We start from the raw sequence: 21,285 nt of genomic DNA, 5'->3' as shown, positions 1-21,285 counted from the left end.
AGCCAGCTACTCTGGCGCTGTGAAGCCTGGTGTATTCTTTTCATGTGATTTGACTGGTGGCCTGGAGAAACAAGGCTAATAGGTTACTGTTTGTTGGGAGTAAACAACCAAAGCCTGACATTTCATTTCTGTCTCTCTGACAAAAGCAAAATATTAGGAAATAAGTATTAATAGAATTAACAAAAGAACCCCAGCTTGGCTTCTAAAAGCAATCAAGGAGCAGCTATTGAGAACTGAGCAAGAACAAACAAGAACATAAAAGAATCTCACCGGGAGAGCAGCCCTGTGCTTTCACATTATTTTATTTAAAAATATTGTTCCCTCTAGGTTTCTGTATGTATATATTTATATTATATGTATATAGGTGTTCAGACTGGGTCACAGACTACATGCAGACAGCACTTGTTCATCTCTACAGTTTCTATTCCTGGGATTCCCTGGTCTTGCTGCTATGTTCCAGCAAGGGCCAGCAATCCAGACAAGAGATGTTCTAGATACAAACAGCTATTTCCAGAAGCTGCTGGATCATAGCTCAGCACATAACTGATTCTGGAGCATTGCAATGAGCTCCCCCCCTTGCACCCTTCCCAGGGGGAATGAAGAACCGTGGGGGTGCTCTGACTGAGTTACAGTAAGCTTTCCCCTTCAGGGGAGGCCCAGCTGGGGTACAGGAGCCCCCACCGTCAGGGGAACGAAAAGGTTGCTCTTCTCCACAGGAGCCTCCTAGTCAAAACGAATAAAAGGATACAGATTTAAAAATGATAAAATTGTTACTTGGACTTTCAAAGCTCATGCTCCAGTCCTTCCCCTCTAGTCCCACGGCTGGTGGAACTCGAAAGCTGTGCAAGATCTGGAGTCCTCTAGGTAACAAATGTGGCCAGATCTCTAACTGCAGAGGAAACAGCTGTTTGCAGGTGATCCAAAGCTACAGAGCAAATCTGACAAAGCCAATACAAAGAAAGGGAGGGATACAGCTGGGCAGAGCAACAGGAGGCCTGGGAATTGAGGCCAGTAACACTCACTGCCAACAAAGTCCTCTTTAGGGCTCTCCCAGGCAGTGAATTCGTGGGAAAACACTGGCAATAAAATACAGAAAACAATATAAATCCCACAAGAAACCAATGCAAGTCATCCTTGTCAGCCACAAGAGCTGGAGAGAGGACAGTTCACAGCTCCTACCAATTAACTTTAGGAGGAGTCATTTGAAGCTGGCGGAAAGGGGCTGCTTGTGATATGACTGCTTGGAATCTACAGCCCATGTACATGTCTGGATGAAGCAGCTCGGCCCTGCATACATTAGAACCGAGCCCCCAGAGTGTGTTGGGTGGGGGTAGGAATCTACCTCAAGATCCAGAAGTAATCCCCCTTCTTCCTTAGGCCTCCCCAGCACTGCAGCGGCTGCTTGGGCAGAATTTACGCCACTGGATGGCAGAAAAGCTTCCCTGGATCTAGCACTAGCAAAGATGGCAAGCTTCCCATGTTTAAAGCAGAGTTACATCATGCAGTGGGGCTTTTCTTTTATTCACACAAAATACTTCATTTTTCAATTTGGCAAACTTTTGTTTTTTTAATAAAAGATTTTTAATCACAGTGATCTTTGGTTCATAATTTGTTTGGATTCAGTTGAAAGGTGCTGATGTGGCCTTTGCTCCACCAGGCACAGAGCATCTCCCTTCTGCCTTCAGCTCCATCTAGCAGAGACATGCGAGCATCCTGTTCCCTCTCCAAGATTCCTGACCTCAGGCCTCATTCACAGCTCTGCCCGTGCTCAGGATGACAAAGGCAGGCCTGCCCTTCAGTTGGCTCTCGGGGTCAATGTATGTAGTCCTTTACTGCCCTTGTCCCTCTTTCCAGTATCACCATTGTGTTAAAACTTCCTTTATAGGGCAAATTACAAGTCACCCCTTTTCTTTTGCTGTATTTATAAAGGGCAGAAGAGCCCTTTACATCCTCCTGGTTGCCATGGCTCATGTTTCTATGGGAAGCATCCCCTGCTCGGCTCCTTCAGTGATGTCAAAGGTGGGACTGGTTGTGTCAGACATGCACTGTGACATCACAATATAGCAGCAAGAACAGGAGGAAGAGAAATAGCCAAGGCATTAGTGCTCAGGTAGTAGATTCATTCCTTCATCCAATAAATAAAATATATCCTCCCTCATCTCTCTCCTAAAGCCTGAAAGCCCTAAATTCCATTGTGTCATTGGTAGGATTAAGCTACATGCTGAATCCACCCTGGTACACGAGGGGTGGCTGGAACCTGCTCTCATTCTTGTGGCCGAAGGAGGGCAGTTCATCCTACCTTAGAACGCACAAGAGTCTTACCCTTCCCTCCGACCCCTCTTCCAGGCCTGCTGGCCGTATCCCACCTGAACTGCAGAATAGGACAGAAACACAGAAAATGACAATAAGGCCCATCTAGTTTTCCCAATTTAATTCCTGGTGCAAGGTCATAGATCCCGTTTAGCCCTTACACCTTTGTGACTGAGGAGCCCTCTGTGCTTATCCCAGGCTTTCTTGAAATTGGTTACCATTTTTGCTTCCGTGTTTCCACCACCCTGTCTGGGAAGAAATCTTTTCTGATATTGCAACCAAGTCCACGCCCTTAGCACCTCACCCTGTAGCCTCTTGGTCTAGAGCATGGTTTCCTCTGGAAAAGGTTTGCTTCTTGTCAATTCAGACTAATTTAAAATCCAGAACTGACAATCATATACTTTCAATTAGTTTGAAATGACTTTCTATTTGACGTCTTTCAGATTCTGGGCTGTTATGCACTTTAAGTGCTCTGGCTCTAGGACAGTAACCTTGATCTCTCTTCTGGCTTGCAAATCATTGAGTAGAGCAGAAAAAACAGGGCCGGGATTCTTTCCAAACACGATGCATGCATCTGACAGCCCCCCTTTCATCTTCTCCCCACCCCCAGCCTACGGACCCTGGGTCCACTCTTCCTCCTGTACTAAAACACACAACCCTCACAGCACCAGTGCTCAGAACTCTTTCCAGAAGCTCAGCCCTCTTATGCTGCCTTTAGCAGAACAGGCCCCCGGCAGGACACAGGCTCAGTTTGTCAAAGATCCTGCCTTACTGTGGGGCTGGGCCTGGCAATCAGAACTTCCTCTCACCTGTAATGAAGGGCGAGGAGGGCGCACTGCCTCACAGGTGCTAGGCTGAGTGCTCCAGGACACAAGATCAGTCAGAGAAGACCAGCAGGCTGACCTGAAGATGCTCAGAAGCCTGCAAAATCCACGAGTTTCTTTGGAGCTGCTACAGGGCTGAGGTAGGGAAGGGGAGAGGGAGTAAGGCTCCGACCAGTATTCACAGGTGCCCCAGGCACCAGCCCATCTCAGCTGATCCTAGCATGCAAAAGCAGGGAGGGATGGAGAGATAAAGGGAAGGAGAAGGAGTGATGCACAAGGCTCAAGGGATAGGCTAAGAAGTTCCATCTCATACTTGGGGGACATAAGAGATACCAGCATGAGCTGACTGGAGAAGAAGCAGGTTCAATACGTTTCATCACTGGAAGGGCGATCCCAGCCCCCTTTACTGGAGGTGCTGTGTGACCGACTGGCAGCACGCACAGATTACAAGGTAGAATCCTAGGCAAAAATAGCAAGAAACTTTTTGGGTACTGCTGTACGGACTAGTGTTTGACAAACTACATCTAAGCTCACTGACTTTACATGGATAAAGACCTTGACTGTTTACTTGAACAGCTGCTTAATAGTGGTTAATAAAAGTCATTTACCTGGCTATTTGTCCGTCTACCTCATATCAGGTGCCAGGAATGAGTGCTCTGGGCCCCTCTGTTTCATTCCTGTGGAAAGCACTACACTGACCGAGCCCGAGCCCAGGTTCACAAGTTAATTCTGAGCTCACAGACCCACCCAACACAGCCCAGCTCAGCCAAAGACTAGAGACAGAGTGGGGTTGCGTGTGCTATAAAACACTGGGAGAAAAGCTGGCAAGGAAAATAAGATTTGAAAAAAAACATTTCAGCTCAAAGCAGAATTGAGGCTGGCTTCAAACCTTGTCCATACAATTTTATCAGAAAAAGACAATAATGGAAAATCCCTTCTCGGAGCTGACTCATAAATGGGGACAGATGAAGGCAACAGAGTCCACACTGGATGGGCAGAGCTTGGGACTGATGGGTTTTGTCTTCAGCTCCAGGAATCCAACACAACCACATTAGGTCAAGCAAAGCGAGTACCCTGGGGTCACCTTCTGCCAGAACCACCATCAAAACAGGATGCAGAGGGTGTGGGGCCACGGGCGGAGCTGCTCCCTGCAAAAGAAGCCAACGTGCTATAGTGATCATAGATGTGCATGCACATGTGTGCAAACATTCCAGCCTTTGTCATGGAGAAACAAGACTTACACAGCAGCAACATTTACAAGACAGCAAGATAGCTTTGTCCATACAGGCTATGTACAGGTATAAAAATCGCACTTATGCACCAAAAAGCACAATACTGCATCACAGTAAATAAAAAGGAATCTACACACCGCAGGCACTTCAACCCCCACCATTCAGCCCCAGGGCCAAGCAGAGTTCAACGGTGCCTCTAGTCCTTCTGCTCCGACGTCCACTGAAATCTCTCTGGTCCAAAGCTCAGTGGTCCCCCTGACGCGTCTGCTCTGACATCTGGATACATCTCTCTGCTCCAGATCTCAACAGTGCCGCCAGTCCTCCTGCTCTATCATCCGGTTAAATCTCTCTGGTCCAGAACTCAGCAATACCTCTGGATCCTCCTGCTCTTCCATCTGGTTAAATCTCTCTAGTTCAGTGCTCAGTGGTACCTCTGGACCTCCTGCTCCAACATCTGGTGGGAACATACAGGTAACAACAGTGCAGGCTCTGCTCTCCCACCATGGACTGTCTATAGAGGAAATGTAGAAACAATTTTGTTCTTTCTAGGGAAAGAAACTGAAAAAAAATGTGAGGTCTTCCCACAAAGCAAGTGATTTTTGGTTCTTCCAAGAGCAGCTGCTCCCACTCCTCTGGTGGTAGGCCCATGTCTTGATGCATAGACAGTGCAGCTGGCTGTGGGTGCAAAGCGAGTGGGCTGCAGGCACAATCCTTTCTTAAAGATGTTGAAGCAGGGCTGAAGAGATCCAGATAAACTGATATGGTTCCAAGGCACAGAAAGTGTCACCCTGGCATCTGCAGAAGGGACAGAGGCAGGAGGGCAAGTCAGCGCGCAACGGTGTGACCAAAGCCAGGAGAACAGTTTCTGCCCGCGGAACATTTATTTATTTACAGCACCGCTGTTCTAGGCAGATTCCAAAGGCATAAATTACGCAATGACATAACAAGCCTGACAAACAAACAAGCAAGCAAATAATATTTAAGATCATACCAAAACTATACCTCTCTAGTCAGACATAAAAGCTTCTTATGCACCTCTCGGGGCGCTCCATGTAATATTTAAATGGGCTGCCGCGGTAAAAAGGAGGCACTAGGGGAAATCATACACCCCTAGCGTCTCCTTGGGAGAGGGCGCCCAGGAGAGGTTGGCTGTCCGCGGGTTAGGAAATTTTACAAGCGTCCGTTTTCCCAGCCGTTGCACAGCCACGGGTTAGGAAAATGGACGCTCGTTAACTGAGCTTCGGTTTCCCTAACTTGACCACCGGCACTTTTTTTTTTTTTTTACTTTTTAAACTTTTGGTTCCTCCAACTTAATATCGCCATATTAAGTTGGAGGTTAACCAGAAAAGCAGTATTTTCTGCTTTTCTGTACAACTTTTTGGGGTGCTCAGAAATTAATGCCTGCTCTGGGCAGGTGTTAATTTCTGAGTGTAAAAATGTACAGATTGGACACACTTTTTTTTTTTGCATGTGGGGTGAATAACTAATAGCCTCATTGACATGCATTTCCATGTGATGAGTGCTATTAGTTCTGCGTGCGTTGGATGCACGTTGTGGACGCGCTAATCCTCTTATAGCATAAAGGACTGTGGACGCACCTCCAAAATGCGCTGAATGCATTGTTTTCCATCGGCCCCACAGAGTTGGAATCCCTAGTCTGATATAAGCGCATTATCAGGCCGATTCAATAAACTGTGCTGGAGAGCCGGTGCTCCAAGGCGAGCACCCGCTCTCCCAACGTGCGCCCAGGCCTCTCTCCTGGGCGTGCAATTCAGCATGCAAATTAGGGTCCGTGCTAATAAGGAGGCGCTAGGGACACTAGCGCATCCCTAGCACCTCCTTATTGGCAGAAGCGGCGGCTGTCAGCGGGTTTGACAGCTGACGCTTAATTTTACCGGTGTCGGTTGTCGAACCCACTGACAGCCACGGGTTCGGAACACGGACGCCGGCAAAATTGAGCATCCGTCTTCCAACCCGCGGGTAGATTTTTTCTTTTTTTTTTTATTTTGGGGGCCTCCGACTTAATATGCTAAGATATTAAGTAGGAGGGTGCACAGAAAAGCAGTTTTTTTCTGCTTTTCTGTACACTTTCCTGGTGCCGGCAGGAGTTAATTTCTGAGAGTAAAATGTGCGGCTTGGCTGCACATTTTACTTTCTGTATCGAGCGTGACTAACTAATAGACTCATTAACATGCATTTGCATGATGAGCATGCTATTAGTTTCAGGTGGGTTGGATGCGCGTTTTCCATGCGCTATTACCCCTTACTGTATAAGGGGTAATAATAGCGCGTCAAAAATGCGCGTCCAAACTCGGCCTGTATGGTAGCAGAGCAGCTGTCTCTCAGGAATAACTTGGTCTGCAGAAGGGATGTTCAGTGTATACGTGCCCTGCATATATGAACAGTAAGAGCTCCCTCTAGTGGGTCTTCCTCATTCCTGGTTAGACTGTAGAAATGAGCCTCACTGACAGGTCCTGGTATCTGTCATTTCAAATGTCATTTGAAATGACAGATACCAGGAAGTCGGGACTGCCAGTCCCCCCTCCCCTCCTCCCGAAGCAGGGCGCGAAAAGCAGCCTTGCTCCGGGAGGAGGGGAGAAGGGACTGGCAGGGCGAAGCGACTTACTTTTTGCAGCCCCCTCTGGACATCGGACGACCTCTCCTGACTCCAGCTGCTCGCGAAGATGGACGCCTGCAAAAAGTAAGTTGCTTCGCTGCTTCACACTGTCAGTGTCTCTTCTTCCCTCCTCCCGGAGCAAGGCTGCTTTTCGCGCCCTGCTTCGGGAGGAGGGAAGAAGAGACACTGACAGTGTGAAGCGGCGAAGCAACTTACTTTTTGCACATGTCGTGACGTCACGTCTTGAGCGGCCAATTGCACGCACAGGGGCCGCTTTCCCCCGTGCAGACGTCCATCTTCGCCGGGAGGCAGGGGAGCCACAATCTGTTCCTGCTGATGGCCGGAGGGCTGCAAAAAAAAGTAAGTCGCGCAGCTGGAGGCAGGAGAGGTCCGATGTCCGGAGGGGGCTGCAAAAAGTAAGTTGCTTCGTCGCTTCACACTGTCAGCGTCTCTTCTTCCCTCCTCCCGAAGCAGGGCACGAAAAGCAGCCTTGCTCCGGGAGGAGGGAAGAAGAGACGCTGACAGTGTGAAGCAACGAAGCAACTTACTTTTTGCAGCCCCCTCCGGACATCGGAGGGGGCTGCAACGTTTTTTTCGCTTTTTTTTTTTTTTTTGCTTCGGGAGGAGGGGAGAGGACTGGGGCTGCCCCGGAGACCGGCACCCATGATCACGGCCGGGGCAGGTGAGCGGGGGCTGGGGGAAAGCTTGCCGCCTACCCTTACCTCTGCCTCTACCGCAGGGGTAAGGGTAGGCGGTAAGTTAGCAGGTTAAACGCGCGACAAAACGGCAGGGTAAAATAGCGATAGTCGGGGCGCGGGTTACGGGATGCTAGGGAATAGCTAATTCGCTCGTTTGTATGCAATATAATGCTGCGTGCAGAAGGGGTTGCCCGGGGATTTTAGGACGCGGTAGGAGTAGGTTAAAGGGGATTCGGGATCGCAGGAAGAGCTAACGCGGCCGGAAAGTGAGTAGAATGCGGGTTAGGAGCGGGGTAAACGCGGCCGCACTTTACTGGATAGACCTGTGAATAACTTGTGCTTGGCAGAGAACTCAGTCACCACCAACACTCACTGGGCTAGGAACCAGAGGACATTCTGAGGTCCATATTCAACGCATTTGTCTGGTTAATTTTAGTACCTATCTGGACAAATGCTGGGATTTAAAAATCCCCCCAGTCTGACCACACCTGACATACAGGCCGATATGGTACAGTGCGCTCCGACGGGCCAGCCTTTGGATGCGCGTTTGACACGCTAGCTTTACCCCATATTCAGTAAGGGGTAATAGCGCGTCAAAACATGCGTCCAACCCCCCCCCCCCCGAGACTAATAGCGCCTGCAACATGCAAATGCATGTTGATGGCCCTATTAGTCATTCCCGAGCGATACAGTAAGTAAAATGTGCAGCCAAGCCGCACATTTTACTTTAAGAAATTAACGCCTACCCAAAGGTAGGCGTTAATTTCTGCCTGCGTCGGGGAAATGCATAGAAAAGCAGTAAAAACTGCTTTTCTGTGCACCCTCCGACTTAATATCATGGCAATATTAAGTCGGAGGTCCCAAAAGTTAAAAAAAAGTAAAAAATAAAAATTAAAAAAAATTTTAAATCAGCCCGCGGCTTCAAAACCGGACGCTCAATTTTGCTGGCGTCCGATTTCCGAACCCATGGCTGTCAGCGGGCTCGAGAACAGATGCCGGCAAAATTGAGCATCGGCTGTCAAACCCACTGACAGCCACTGCTCCTGTCCAAAAAGAGGTGCTAGGCAGATAACTTGTTATCTGACTATCGGGCCAATACAGTAAAAATCGCAAGAGACTGGGCGAGCGCCCGCTCTCCCGGCGCGTGCACAGGCCACTCTCCTGTGCGCACAATTCAGTAAGTTAATTTATTTAAATTAGGGCCCGTGGTAAAAAGAGGCGCTCCTCTTTTTAGACAGGAGCGGCGGCTGTCAGAGAGTTTGACAGCCGACGCTCAATTTTGCCGGCATCGGTTCTCAAACCCGCTGACAGCCACGGGTTTGGAAACCGGATGCTGGCAAAATTGAGCATCCGCTTTTCAACCCGCGAGCTGCGGGCCCATTTTAAATTTTTTTATTTTTTTTATTTTTAACTTTTTTAAACTTTTGAGACCTCCAACTTAATATCACTATGATATTAAGTCGGAGGGTGCACAGAAAAGCAGTTTTTACTGCTTTTCTGTGCACTTTCCCGGTGCCCGGAGAAATTAGCGCCTACCTTTGGGTAGGTGCTAATTTCTTAAAGTAAAATGTGTGGCTTGGCTGCACATTTTACTTACTGTATCACACGGGAATGACTAATAGGGCCATTAACATGCATTTGCATGTTGCGGGTGCTATTAGTCTCGGGGGGGTTGGACGTGCGTTTTCAACGTGCTATTACCCCTTACTGAATAAGGGGTAAAGCTAGCGCGTCAAAAACGCCCGTCAAAAACGCGCGTCCAAATGCCGGTTAACAGTGCAGTGCGCTCCACCAGAGCGCACTGTACTGTATCAGCCTGTATGTCAGGGGCAGTGTGAGGGCGTTCTGGGGTGGAATGCCATCGCTGAAATTTGGGTCTATCTTGCTAACTTAGCGAGATAATTTATTTATTTATAGGGTTTATATACCCTATAAATAAATAAATTATCTCGCTAAGTTAGCAAGATAGACCCAAATTTCAGCGAAGGTAGCTGGATAACTTTAGGGCAACCCAAGAGCAATCCTAAAGTTATCTGCATTATTCTGGCCTACCTGAGCAAAGAATATGTACTTAGTGCAGGAATGAGCAACACAGTTTGGAGACAGAAAAATACTGGCTGGCTAGGTAAGTGAGTTGGATAAACTTATCCGGCTTTCTTTAAGTAGCTGGATATATTTAATGATGTGTCTGTGCTGCTGAATATCTCTGCTAACATTTCTAGCTGGTCAGTGGCTGAATATGGACCTCTCTGCTCATTCCTGCATCAAGCATGCATTCTTTGCTTAGCTGGGTCAGAATAATGGTTTTAGGGCCAGCCTCCACGGATGGTACACAAGGGACCTCTACACACAGAGGTTCTCACATGAGTATGAACTGCTATGGTAGGGGACACCCTGAGAGAAGCTGTAGTCTGACTTCAGTGGTTCATCCCTATAATTTATTCAGATGAAAGTCCTGTGAGAAATTGGTGGCTGCCTGCAGCATGGACCTACCGGAGCTCAGCAATCCTGGGCACTATACAAGTCCATCATAGAGGGAGAGAGCCTGGACGATGGAGGGGTCTGCCTTGGAACCTTCCTGGAACTCCTGCAGGGTGAGCTTCCCATCTGCATTCTGAGGGGAGATGGAAGAGAGATACTCAGCACGAGACTCCCTGCCCCCTTTCCCATGACAAAGACATAGGGAGACCCGGAATGCAAACTTATCAACCCTGCAAGTAACATTTAAGGGGAGAAAAGGGGCTGTGATCCACAGCAAGTCCCCTGTGTTACATTAATCAGAGTCCAAGAATGAGCCTCTGACTTTGAGGGGTTCCAGCAAGCAAAGTGGTCAAATGCCAGGTACAGAAAGGTAGGCCATATGCTGCCCACTGCCCATCCTACAGCCCCACCTTGTCCATCATGGCAAAAATCCGGTCCACCCTCTTCTCTGGAGTATTCTCCTCCTCTGGGAGCTCCACAGTGTTTCCCTACAAATAAGTAGGGGGATGAAGGTATGGAAGGAGACAGATTGTAAGGGGGAGAGTAGGGGAGGGAGTAAGAGGATGAGGAAGGAGGGGAGGTGAGAAGAGGAAAGAGAATTGTTAGCTGGGTCAGCTTCTTCCCCCCCCCCCTCCATTTACACATCTCTGTAACACAGCCCTCATTGTCTGAAGCAAAGCCCCCCTCATTGTAAGAGTGTCCCTAATGCAGCCCCCCTCACTTTATGGGTGTCCCTAACACAGCTCCTCCCCCCTCCCTGTCTGGATGTCCCTTATGCAGTCTCCTCCCTCACTGTAGGGGCGTCTGTAATGCGGATTAGAAGAGTTAGCCTCAGGACTGATTCTTGCTGCATGAAAGTGGCAACTTCTTGCTTTCTCCACTCTCCACGTACCTCAGTATCAAGGGGGAGTCATACAACAGGTACACAACACCCCACTCTTATGGGGCGACTCCCCTTTCTAACCCTCACCCTCGTGTTCTGCATCCTTAAACCCATCACATGACCTCCATCCTTAGCCCCACCGCTGACTGACTCACCACCATTTGATAAATGGCATCCACAATATCCAACATCTCATTCCTTGTGATGTATCCATCGTTATCCAGGTCATACAGCTTAAAGGCCCCTGTAAACAATAACAGCATCAGGTCACTACAGAGAATCACCGGCACACTGGCAATCCTAAAGGGAATCGCTAGCACATCTGTGATCACTATAGGGAATCACCAATACACCCGAAGATACTCTAGGGAATCAACAGAGCACTAGTGTTCATTTTAGAGAAATTGATGGCATAGTGCTGTCACTAGGCAATCACCAGAGCATCAGTGGTCAGTACTGGGAATCACTGGCAGACCAGAATAACATCTGCTGGCCCCCTCATGTTTCTCCTATCTGTTAAAGGAAAATTAGTTTCTTACCTGATAATTTTCGTTCCTGTAGTACCACAGATCAGTCTAGACACCTGGGTTTTGCCTCCCCTCCAGCAGATGGAGACAGATAACTTTTTCAAAACAACCCTGACATATATACCAAGGTACCACCCACAGTCCCTCACAGTCTTACATAATGTCAAAGCAGAATGGAACAAAACCAAACCACACTACTAACTATCGTCCCATCTATAATAAGGCTCAGTCAAACCTCGAACTGGGAACAGAACTTGCAGAACCAATAGAACAAGCCATAATGTATTAGAAATATCCAGAAAAACAGTATTCGAGCGGACTCTCCGTTACTTAAGTGTACGCAGCCGTGGGCGGGGCTCTGGATTGATCCGTGGTACTACATGAACGAAAATTATCAGGTAAGAAACTAATTTTCCTTTCCTTTCCTTTACCCGGATCAGTCCAGACACCTGGGATGTACCAGAGCTAACTTACCTAGGGTGGGAGCCGAAGAGGCCTGCTCGGAGACTCCTTCACCAAATTCCCGGGAATCCGAAGCTTGAACATCCAATCTATAATGCCTTGCAAAAGTGTGCAAAGATTTCCAAGTAGCCACCCTGCAAATTTCTTGAGGCTAGACCTGATGACATTCCGCCCAAGAAGTGGCTTGGGACCGCATAGAATGGGCGCGAAGTCCCACCAGTACTGTCATACCACGCAGTAAAGACGCTGAACTGATAGCTTCCTTCAGCCAATGGGCTATCGTAGTTTTTGAGGCCATACTACCTCTTTTCGGACCACCCCACAACACAAAGAGATGGTCTGACACAAGGAAAGGATTTGTAACCTCTAGATACCGTAGCAGAGCCATGCGTACGTCCAGTTTCCATAAATCCTTCTCAACAGGATCTGATCGGTCCACCTCCGAAAATGACGGAAGCTCGATCGACTGATTCAAGTGAAAAGAAGACACCACCTTCGGAAGAAAGGCAGGAACCGTCTGCAAGGACACACCTGAATCAGAAATTCGCAAGAAAGGTTCTCTGCACAACAACGCCTGCAATTCCAACACCCGACGGGCCGAAGAAATCGCTATCAATAATACTACTTTCAGCGTGAGATCCTTCAGCGTTGTCCGCTTTATAGGCTCAAAAGGCGGAGCACACAAGGACAAAAGTACTAAATTGAGGTTCTAGGAAGGACACTGGTGTCGAAGCGGAGGACATAAGTGCTTTGCCCCTCGAAGAAAACGAGCCACATCTGGATGTAATGCTAATGCTACCCCCTGAACCTTACCTCAGAAACAACCGAGTGCTGCAACCTGCAGCCGGAGGGAACTACAGGAGAGACCCTTAGAAAGTCCTGCTTGAAGAAAACATAGAATGTCTGATACTGACGCTCGCGTAGGATCCACCACGCGATCCCCACACCAGGCTTCAAAAGCTTTCCAGGCTCTGACATAAGCTAGGGAAGTAGACGGTTTTCGTGACCTTAGTAAGGTGGCCACCACCGCATCAGAATAACCTTTATTCTTCAACCGCTGCCTCTCAAAAGCCATGCCACTAGACAGAAGTGATCCGCCTCTTCCAAACAAACGAGGCCTTCCTCGGACTCCCGGAACTGTAGAGGCTCCGCGGCGGACAGATTGAGCAGATCCGCAAACCAAGAACGCCTCGGCCACTCCGGAGCCACTAGAATCATCTGTGTCAGATGGAGTTCTATTCGCCGAATCACCTTGCCTAGCAGAGGCCAGGGAGGAAACACATACAGTAAGATGTTCGTTGGCCAGGGAAGAACCAGGGCATCGACGCCCTCAGTGCCTGTCTCTCTGCGCCGACTGTAAAAGCATGCAGCCTTGGCATTCTTGAATGTGGCCATCAGACCCATGCATGGTGTGCCCCACCGATCGCAGATGAGCTGAAAAGCCTCGTCAGCCAACTCCCATTCCCCGTGATTGAAATGGTGATGACTGAGGAAGTCTGCCTGTACGTTGTCTACGCCGGCAATATGAGATGCTGCAATGCTGACGAGGTGCTGTTCCGCCCAGTTCATCACTGTTGCGCCTCCATTGCCACCGGGCGACTTTTGGTCCTTCCTTGGCGATTGATATAGGCCACTGTGGTTGCATTGTCTGATAAGACTCTGACCGACTTCCCCCGAAGGAGCAGGGGGAAGGCTTGCAAAGCCAGAACCATCGCTCTGGTCTCCAACCGGTTGATTGACCACTGAGATTGTTCTCTGGACTACTGTCCCTGCACAGACTTCCCCAGACAAACTGCTCCCCAGCCGGAGAGACTGGCATCCATGGTGACGACTGTCCAGTCGGGCATTACCAGGGGAACTCCGCACTTCAAATGATCTGAGACGAGCCACCAGTCGAGACTGACCCTCGCGGAGTCTGTAAGCGGAAGCGGTGTGTGAAACTGTTCTGAAACAGGATTCCAGCGGGATAGCAATGCTGATTGTAAGGGACGCATACGGGCAAAGGCCCAGGGCACCAACTCCAGAGTGGACATCATGGATCCCAAGACCTTCAAATAATCTCTCACTCTGGGCATCCGCATGGACAACAGGTCCCTCACTTGTCCCTGAAGCTCGATCACCCATTCCATAGTGAGGAATCCTCTCCCCTGCTCCATGTTGAACAGGGCTCCCAGAAACTCCAAAGATTGCGAAGGAGTCAAACGAGTCTTGGTCAGGTTGACCAGCCAGCCGAGCAACCTCAAGAGTTGTAACACCCAGCGGATAGCTGTCTGACACAGAGCCTTGGACTTTGCCCGAATCAGCCAATCGTCCAAGTAGGGATGTACCAACAAGCCTTCCCTCCGGAATTGCACTGCAACCACCACCATTACCTTGGTGAATGTTCTGGGAGCAGTGGCGAGTCCGAAAGGCAGAGCCCGGAACTGATAGTGATTTCCCAGAATGCAGAACCTGAGGAACTTCTGGTGTGACCACCAGATGCCGATATGGAGATATGCTTCTGTGAGAACCAGAGAAGCCAGAAACTCTCCTTGCCATACGGAGGCGATGACTGACCGAAGAGTCTCCATTCTGAAACATGGAACCCGAAGGCATCTGTTGACTCTTTTGAGATCTAAAATTGGTCTGAAAGTACCTTCCTTTTTGGGGAACCGGTGTTATAGCCCCCAAGTCCAGTAGGCGCTGTAGCGTGCCTTGTACAGTCTCTCGCTTTTCTCGGTATGCGCATGAAGAGATCAGGAACTTGTCCCAAGGGCGTCGTACAAAATCTAAAGCGTAACTTTGACTTATCACGGTGAGGACCCACTGGTCCAACGTTAGCTTGGTCCATTCCTCGAAGAACAGCGATAGTCTGGCTCCCACGATTGGCACTGAATGGACGAGGGCACCGAGGAATGGACCGGCAGTATCTCATTGCGAGGCCTTAGCCCCCGCAGCCGACTGAGGGTTATTCGGTCTGCCGAAACGTCTGCCTCGAAAGGACCGAGACCACGACTGCTGCCTGTTGGAACCTGGGTGAAAGGACGACCCGGACGATCGCGCAGGTTGGGGTCTCTTGCTACCACAGAAACGAGACCTGGCTGTAAACAATCCTTGCAACCGGGGCCTGTCCTCCAGTAGTTTATGAACCTTGTTCTCTCCCAGGGACCTGATCATGTCCTTCAACTCCTTGCCAAAAAGCAACTTTCCTTTAAAACGAAGCGAGCCGTGCTGAGCCTTGGACGAGACATTCGCTGCACAATTCCACAGCTACAGGAGCCTGTGCGCGGAGACTACGAAGACCATGGATCTAGCTGACGTCCTCAACAGATCATAGACAGCATTTGCGCTGTAAGCGATGACTGCTTCCAGCCTGTCTGCCTGAAGAGCCTCCCCTTCTGAGAGGTCAGCATTAGCCTGGAGCTGCTGGGCCCAACGAAGACCCGCATGCAAAGCGAAATTACTGCAAATCACCGCTTGGATCCCCAGCGCTGATACCTCAAAAACTTTCTTAAGCTGAAGTTCCAACTTCCTGTCCTGCAGGTCCTTCGGGGCCATCGCCCCGTGACTGGGATAGTGGTTTTCTTGGTGACAGCAGACACCGCTGCATCCACCTTTGGGACCCTCAGCAGATCTAAAGCCTCCTCCGGCAGAGGATATAGCTTGTCCATTGCTTTACTGCCCTTCAACCCCAAATCTGGGGTGTCCCATTCCCGAAACAGCAGATCCGTTGCCGAGAAATGGAAAGGGAAGGAAACGGCTAGGTCACTGAGACCAAGCAATATTGGATCCATAGCTCCCAACCGAGACTCCGCCTGCGGGGCTTCCAAGCCTAATTCCCCCAGGATGGCTGGGATAAGCGGATTCAATTCGTCTTTCTTAAAGAGGCACACCACCTTTGGATCATCACCCTCCATAGCCGGAGCCCTTCGGCTCCCATCTTGCTGTGGATCCGCGTCCCCATCGGCCCCCCCGGGGGTTTGTGCTATGGATCTGGGTCATCCTGGGACGTGCAGTCTGAATCTGTTTCAGGTGGAACGGACCGTAAAGGCCGCTTGCTCTTCTGAGACTCCGACCTCCCTTTAGATCCCGCACGCTTCCTCACTTTTCCTTGCGGAGCCTGTGAAGGGATTTTCCCCCATTTCTTCCCTGCCTTTTTGTCCTTAAAGGCCTTGTGCATCAGGAGCATGAACTCCGAAGAAAAAGAGGAATCCGAAGAGGTATCCTCAGCCCCCTCAGGGCTAACCTCTGATGCTGGAGAGACCGGGCCTACTTGAACCTTCCTCTCGGGAATAATGCGTTGCGGAGATAGCACGGGTGGTAAAAACCCCTCCCCCATCGTGGCCCGCGTGGCTACATGAAAACTTCCCAAGATGGCCTCTGTTCCCGCGCTTAGCAGGAATGGATCCACTGGGGCCGCGCAGCCTACTGGCGGCTGCGTGGAGGACCAAGGAGTCCGATGCCGACCCTCCCAGATCAAAATGGAGGGACCTTCCCCATGGGTAAGTAGTCAGCGCAGAGGCCCTCTCTCAACAGGCGCACGCGTGCGCTGAGCTGCATGCGCAGCAAGCCAATCCCCGAGGCATCCCTGCCTTGGTGAAAAAAAAGCAAGAAAACGGCGGCAAAAAGCAGCGAAACGTATTGAAACTGGCAGCGCAGGGAAGTGGGAAAGTTAAACCAAGTACCGGAGAGTCGGCGCACAAAAGTAAAAAAAACAAAAAAAAAAAAACTTGCCGGATCGCTGTTCCTGGTTCTGGAACAGGCCCTGCTCCTATAGAGGTGAGTGAGCCGGCTCCACGGTATCACCCCAATGCTGCTGATAATGAAGTGCAGGGTCCTCGACCCTCAGTAGCAGCGGTCTCGACCAGGAGGGATGGTCCCCTCAGGACCTAGCAATCCCCTGGGAGACTCACAGAACCTCAGTCGGTGAGGGACTTGCTTTCAGTTGATTTTTTTTTTTTTTAAAACCTATTAAAAAAATTAAAGGAACAGAATCCCCCTAATTTGTCACCTCAAACCTGACTATAATCCTACTCTATCAACTTTTTGTAAACAGGTAATCAGAAGAGACTGTGGGTTTTGCACCTCCGCCATCTGCTGGAGACAGAGTAAGACTGAGGGACTGTGGGTGGCACCTTGGTATATATGGCAGGGTTGTTTTGAAAAACTTCTCTGTCTTCATCTTCTGGAGGGGAGGCAAAACCCAGGTGTCTAGACTGATCCGGGTACGTACAGGGAACTGGTCATTGCAAGGTCAGTGCCTTCCCTTCACACACGATTAGGAGGGAATACTCACAGCGTAATTTCTCATCCAGTGTTCCCCGTGAAGTGACGGACAGTGCCTGGATAAACTCTGAGAACTCTATCCTTCCATCCTAGGACAGACAGATATGATTAGTAAGTCATCACAGATACCCTGGTGTATTACAGCACAGTCTGCCATGGTGCCTGCACACAACTCTGTACATTTCCTATCAAATGAATATAAAGTGTTTCTCTCTATCACACAGAGCCCAGGTATTTATACAGAACTGGGCTGTCAATGCAGCCCACAACACTAACCTCAGTCACACTTCAGACAGCTCAGACTCTAGATATTCCTTAAACGTTTCTCTCTAAAGCAAGTAGCTTTAATTTTTCATTTTCTAATCATAGTAATACAGGCAACATCACAGGGCTACTATATAAGAAATTAAATGCATCAGGTCAAATACTAACAAAGGAGACCCAGGAATAGCACACAAACTGAGCAGGACCAAGGAAACAGGTGAGATGATATGCTACAGAATCACAGAAATGCACTTAAAGAGGGGAGGTCTGCAACTCAGCTGAATGCTGTGATTTTGCTGGTTTAAAAAGCCAGTGCGGGATCCTTCCTTGTTCCTCTGCCATGGTTCTGAGTCCCCCCTGGATCTCTCTCGGGTTCTGGTGCTTCACTCTGACTATCTTGCTTGGGTTCTGGTGGATTTCTTTATATCTTCAGTTTGGGTTCTGGTACCGGATCTCCCACTTTATATGGTGTTGGGTCCCTTTGGATCTCACTTGGGTTCTGGTGCTGGTCTCTGTGTCTTGTGTTATGGTTCTGGCTTCCTCTGGAGCCTCTGCTTAGGCTCTGGCCCTGGGACACTTGGGTCTTCTGTTTGGTGTTGGACTCTTCTCGATCTCTCTCTCTTCAGTTATGGTGCTGGCTCTCACTAGATCTTCCACTAGGGTTCTGGTGTTGGTGTCACAGTGAGTGAAATTTGGCAGGGACTCATTATTTTATTCCCTAGACCAGTGGTTCTCAACAGGTGTGTCGGGACACACTAGTATGTCACGAGTTCATGGAAGGTGTGCCGCAGACCCAGCAGACGGCTGTTCTTTCCTCATCAGTCTGGACAGAAGTTGGCTGATTTCTCCTTTATTGGGTATGACAGAAGCTGCTCTTGCTTCCTTCTCCTCTTCCTGGCCCGGTGGGAGGTTATTCTCATCTCTTTCACCAGATTAGAGTGAGATATCACCAACTCCTGTTCATATGGACCTGGCAGGACACCAACTTTATCTTCCTCTGCGTGGCCTGGCAGTGAGGCTGCTGATGCTCTCTTCATCCCATGGGGCCTGGGCATGAAAGCGGGAGCATGAGGGAGAGAAGTGCACTGCTGACTTCCGCTGCTGCTGCCTCACCTGCTTCCTTTCCTCAATACTTCTTGCTGTCATCTGCTGCTGTTAAAGAGGGAAGGAGACTCTGGATGGGACTGAAGGCTTATGCTGGCTGGGAACCAGATGGAGGGGGAAATGTGCTGGGCAGGAAGGCCTTGGGAGATAGGGAGTCAGGAGTCTGCTGGGTAGGAAGGAGTGAGGGAAAGGAAGTTGGGTTGCTGGGTAAGGAGAGGTGGAGGAAAGAGGGGCAGGGAGGAGAGATGGAAGTGGAGGGAAAAATGGAGGTCTGGGGGCTGCTGGGTTGGGGGAGAAGGGAGGTCAGGAGCTGCTGAGTAGGAAGGGGTCAGAAAGAGGTGGTCAGAGGTATGCTGGAGAGGGGAAGGGGAGAGGGAAGGACAGGGAGGAGGCACAGGGAAGAGGATGCAGAGGTGGGGGGGTGTCGGAAATGTTGGACAGGGATGTGACGATTGAGTAGCTGGGAGAAGTGAGGGGTGATAGGGGCATGGAGGGGAGTACAAGAGCCATAATATGTCAGCTTTGAGAATATGCATCTCTCTTTGAACTTTGCTTAGTATAAGAGGAAATATATTTCCGTTCCTAGTTCTTCAGTTTTGCACTGCATGCAGAAAATCTTCTTGGGGTTTCCATTCCAGTTTTTGTTTCTGCATTTGTAATTTGTGGTATTTTATTCTGTATTAGGAGAAGGTAGGTCTGTCTGTGTTCTGTGTGTATGTGACTGAGATGAGGTACTTTATTAGCAAGTAGGGATTTGAATCAGTCTTATTTGTTGTTTTTTCCCAATATGATATTGCACTGGTGATGAACTGCTGCCTTTTCATGGGTAAGGCAATTGCTGTTTCATTTCTTGAAGTTAGTGCTGCTGTGGTGTGGCAGGTTTGATAGACCTATAAAGAGTGGGGTTTGTTTGTATTATTTTACAATGCACCTGGTAGTAGAGGGAGTTTGTGATGCTGTTATTGAGATGACATCAGAGTCAGAACATCTTTTTTCTATGGTGAGTTGTACAGGGAAGTGCCTTAATTCTGCTCTGCACTCATTGTTAGGAAGTGGGAGATTCCTGTGGATGCAGAGTATATGTTTATATTTAGTCCTATGATGGTCAAGTGTTCAGTGTGTCACACATGTGAGCGTCATCTCCAGGTGTGTCCTGTTAGAAAAAAGGTTGAGAACCACTGCCCTAGAGAACAGGAGACCCCCAAATCTTGAAGAGAAAACCTAATCTTAGATGTGTCTGCTGATGCTGTGTCCACTCTCAACAGAACCAGCAGCAAGAATGGAGGGGCCAGCAGGAAACCTTCGATAGCCGAAATCAAGAGTGCAACAGCTGCTGCTGTGCTGCTGTGAGAATACATAACAGATTAGATCATCACTTTCCCTCCATCACATAAAGGAAAGCAGGGGATAGGCTCCAGACATGGGAGAGGTCCCTGAGATGGAAAATAAAGCTCTTACTTTGTTCTCATCGAAGACATTAAAGACGAATGTTGCAAATTTGGTTGGATCACCAAAAGGAAAAAACTGTTTGTAAATCTTCTGAAATCCGGCAGCATCCAGCTGTCCGCTGGGGCAGTCCTTAATAAATCCCTTGTACCTGGGGAGAGCAGAGGAAGGGAAAAGATGAGGCCATAAAGGGAGAGGGAGGGGGAGAGAAATAAAATGTAAATTTGTCTGAGCAAAGGCGAATGCACAGTGCAAGGACCCAAGAGATCGGCTATTCCCCTTTCCTCCTCCTCCACCCAAAAGCATGATTAAGCCTGCCCCAGTACTTAATGGAAGGGAAGACTCCCAACTGCAGTAATGCCTCATCTGCATGAAGAGAAAAGCCAATCAGCTTCTAAATTACTTGCTGAGGGTTGAAGATTTGCTGATTGGCCTTAAAACTAGCAAATTTCAAACTTGTACAGATTTTACCCTTTTGTTTGCTTCTTACCGTGAGATAGACATTCAAGAAGGACTTGTCTGGCTAAGTCCCAAACCTAGCCAGACAGACCTGGGCTTTAAATCTGTCCTCCCTGTTGACCGACCAAGTTTTAGCTGAATAAGTCATTATCCAGCTAAAACTTGGCTGGATAGAAAAGAGGCAGGGTGAGGACATTCTGGAGTAGAGGAAAGTTATCCGGCTAACTTAGCCAAAATTCAGCAGTATCCAGCTAAGTTAGCCAGATAACTCGAGGGCTGCCTCACAGCTGTTCTAAAATTATACCCGGCTGTATTCAAAACAAGCGGCTGCAAACTAAAACTAAAAAAAGCCTCCAAACTTTGAGGCCTTCAGATCCAAACCCCCAGAAAACACTTTACAATAAATGCAGGTGTAGAGCTCTATCCCCCCGAGGCCCTCAATAAATTCAGGAAAATCATGAGTCCCTCCTGTTCTCCAGCTCACCCACTCACAACTTCTATGCCACCCTCCCCCCAGATCCCTGAAACCCCGGCCAGGAGTGCAGTAGTGTCTCGCTGGCTCCTGACCACATATCCAGGGGTCCTCCGACAGCAACATAAGAAGCGCACAATAATGTTGCTGGAAGCTGCCAGAAGCAGGTACAACACTACCGTGGTTCTCAGCTGGGGATTTGGGGGTCTGGGGAGGGTGGAAATAGAGACTTCAAATGGGA

The 21,285-nt window shown here is 49.1% G+C and overlaps 1 protein-coding gene across 3 annotated transcripts in view; it reads right to left on the bottom strand.

The window, feature by feature from the left end:
* Window positions 1–284: 284 nt before the first annotated feature.
* NCS1 (neuronal calcium sensor 1) overlaps window positions 285–21,285 on the bottom strand; it is a 75,335-nt gene continuing 54,334 nt past the window's right edge. For all 3 annotated transcript variants that reach the window (XM_029612332.1, XM_029612333.1, XM_029612331.1), the window contains 6 exons: window positions 20,126–20,264; window positions 17,310–17,388; window positions 11,201–11,289; window positions 10,573–10,650; window positions 10,175–10,295; window positions 285–5,161 (listed from right to left, as the gene is read on the bottom strand). In XM_029612332.1, coding sequence (XP_029468192.1) covers window positions 10,197–10,295; window positions 10,573–10,650; window positions 11,201–11,289; window positions 17,310–17,388; window positions 20,126–20,264 — 484 coding nt within the window. In that variant the 3' untranslated portion in view covers window positions 285–5,161; window positions 10,175–10,196. The remainder of the gene's footprint in view (window positions 5,162–10,174; window positions 10,296–10,572; window positions 10,651–11,200; window positions 11,290–17,309; window positions 17,389–20,125; window positions 20,265–21,285) is intronic.

Source organism: Rhinatrema bivittatum, chromosome 8 (genome assembly GCF_901001135.1).
Source record: "Rhinatrema bivittatum chromosome 8, aRhiBiv1.1, whole genome shotgun sequence".
NCBI classification, from domain to species: domain Eukaryota; kingdom Metazoa; phylum Chordata; class Amphibia; order Gymnophiona; family Rhinatrematidae; genus Rhinatrema; species Rhinatrema bivittatum.
This window is presented reverse-complemented; position numbering and strand designations above follow the sequence as displayed.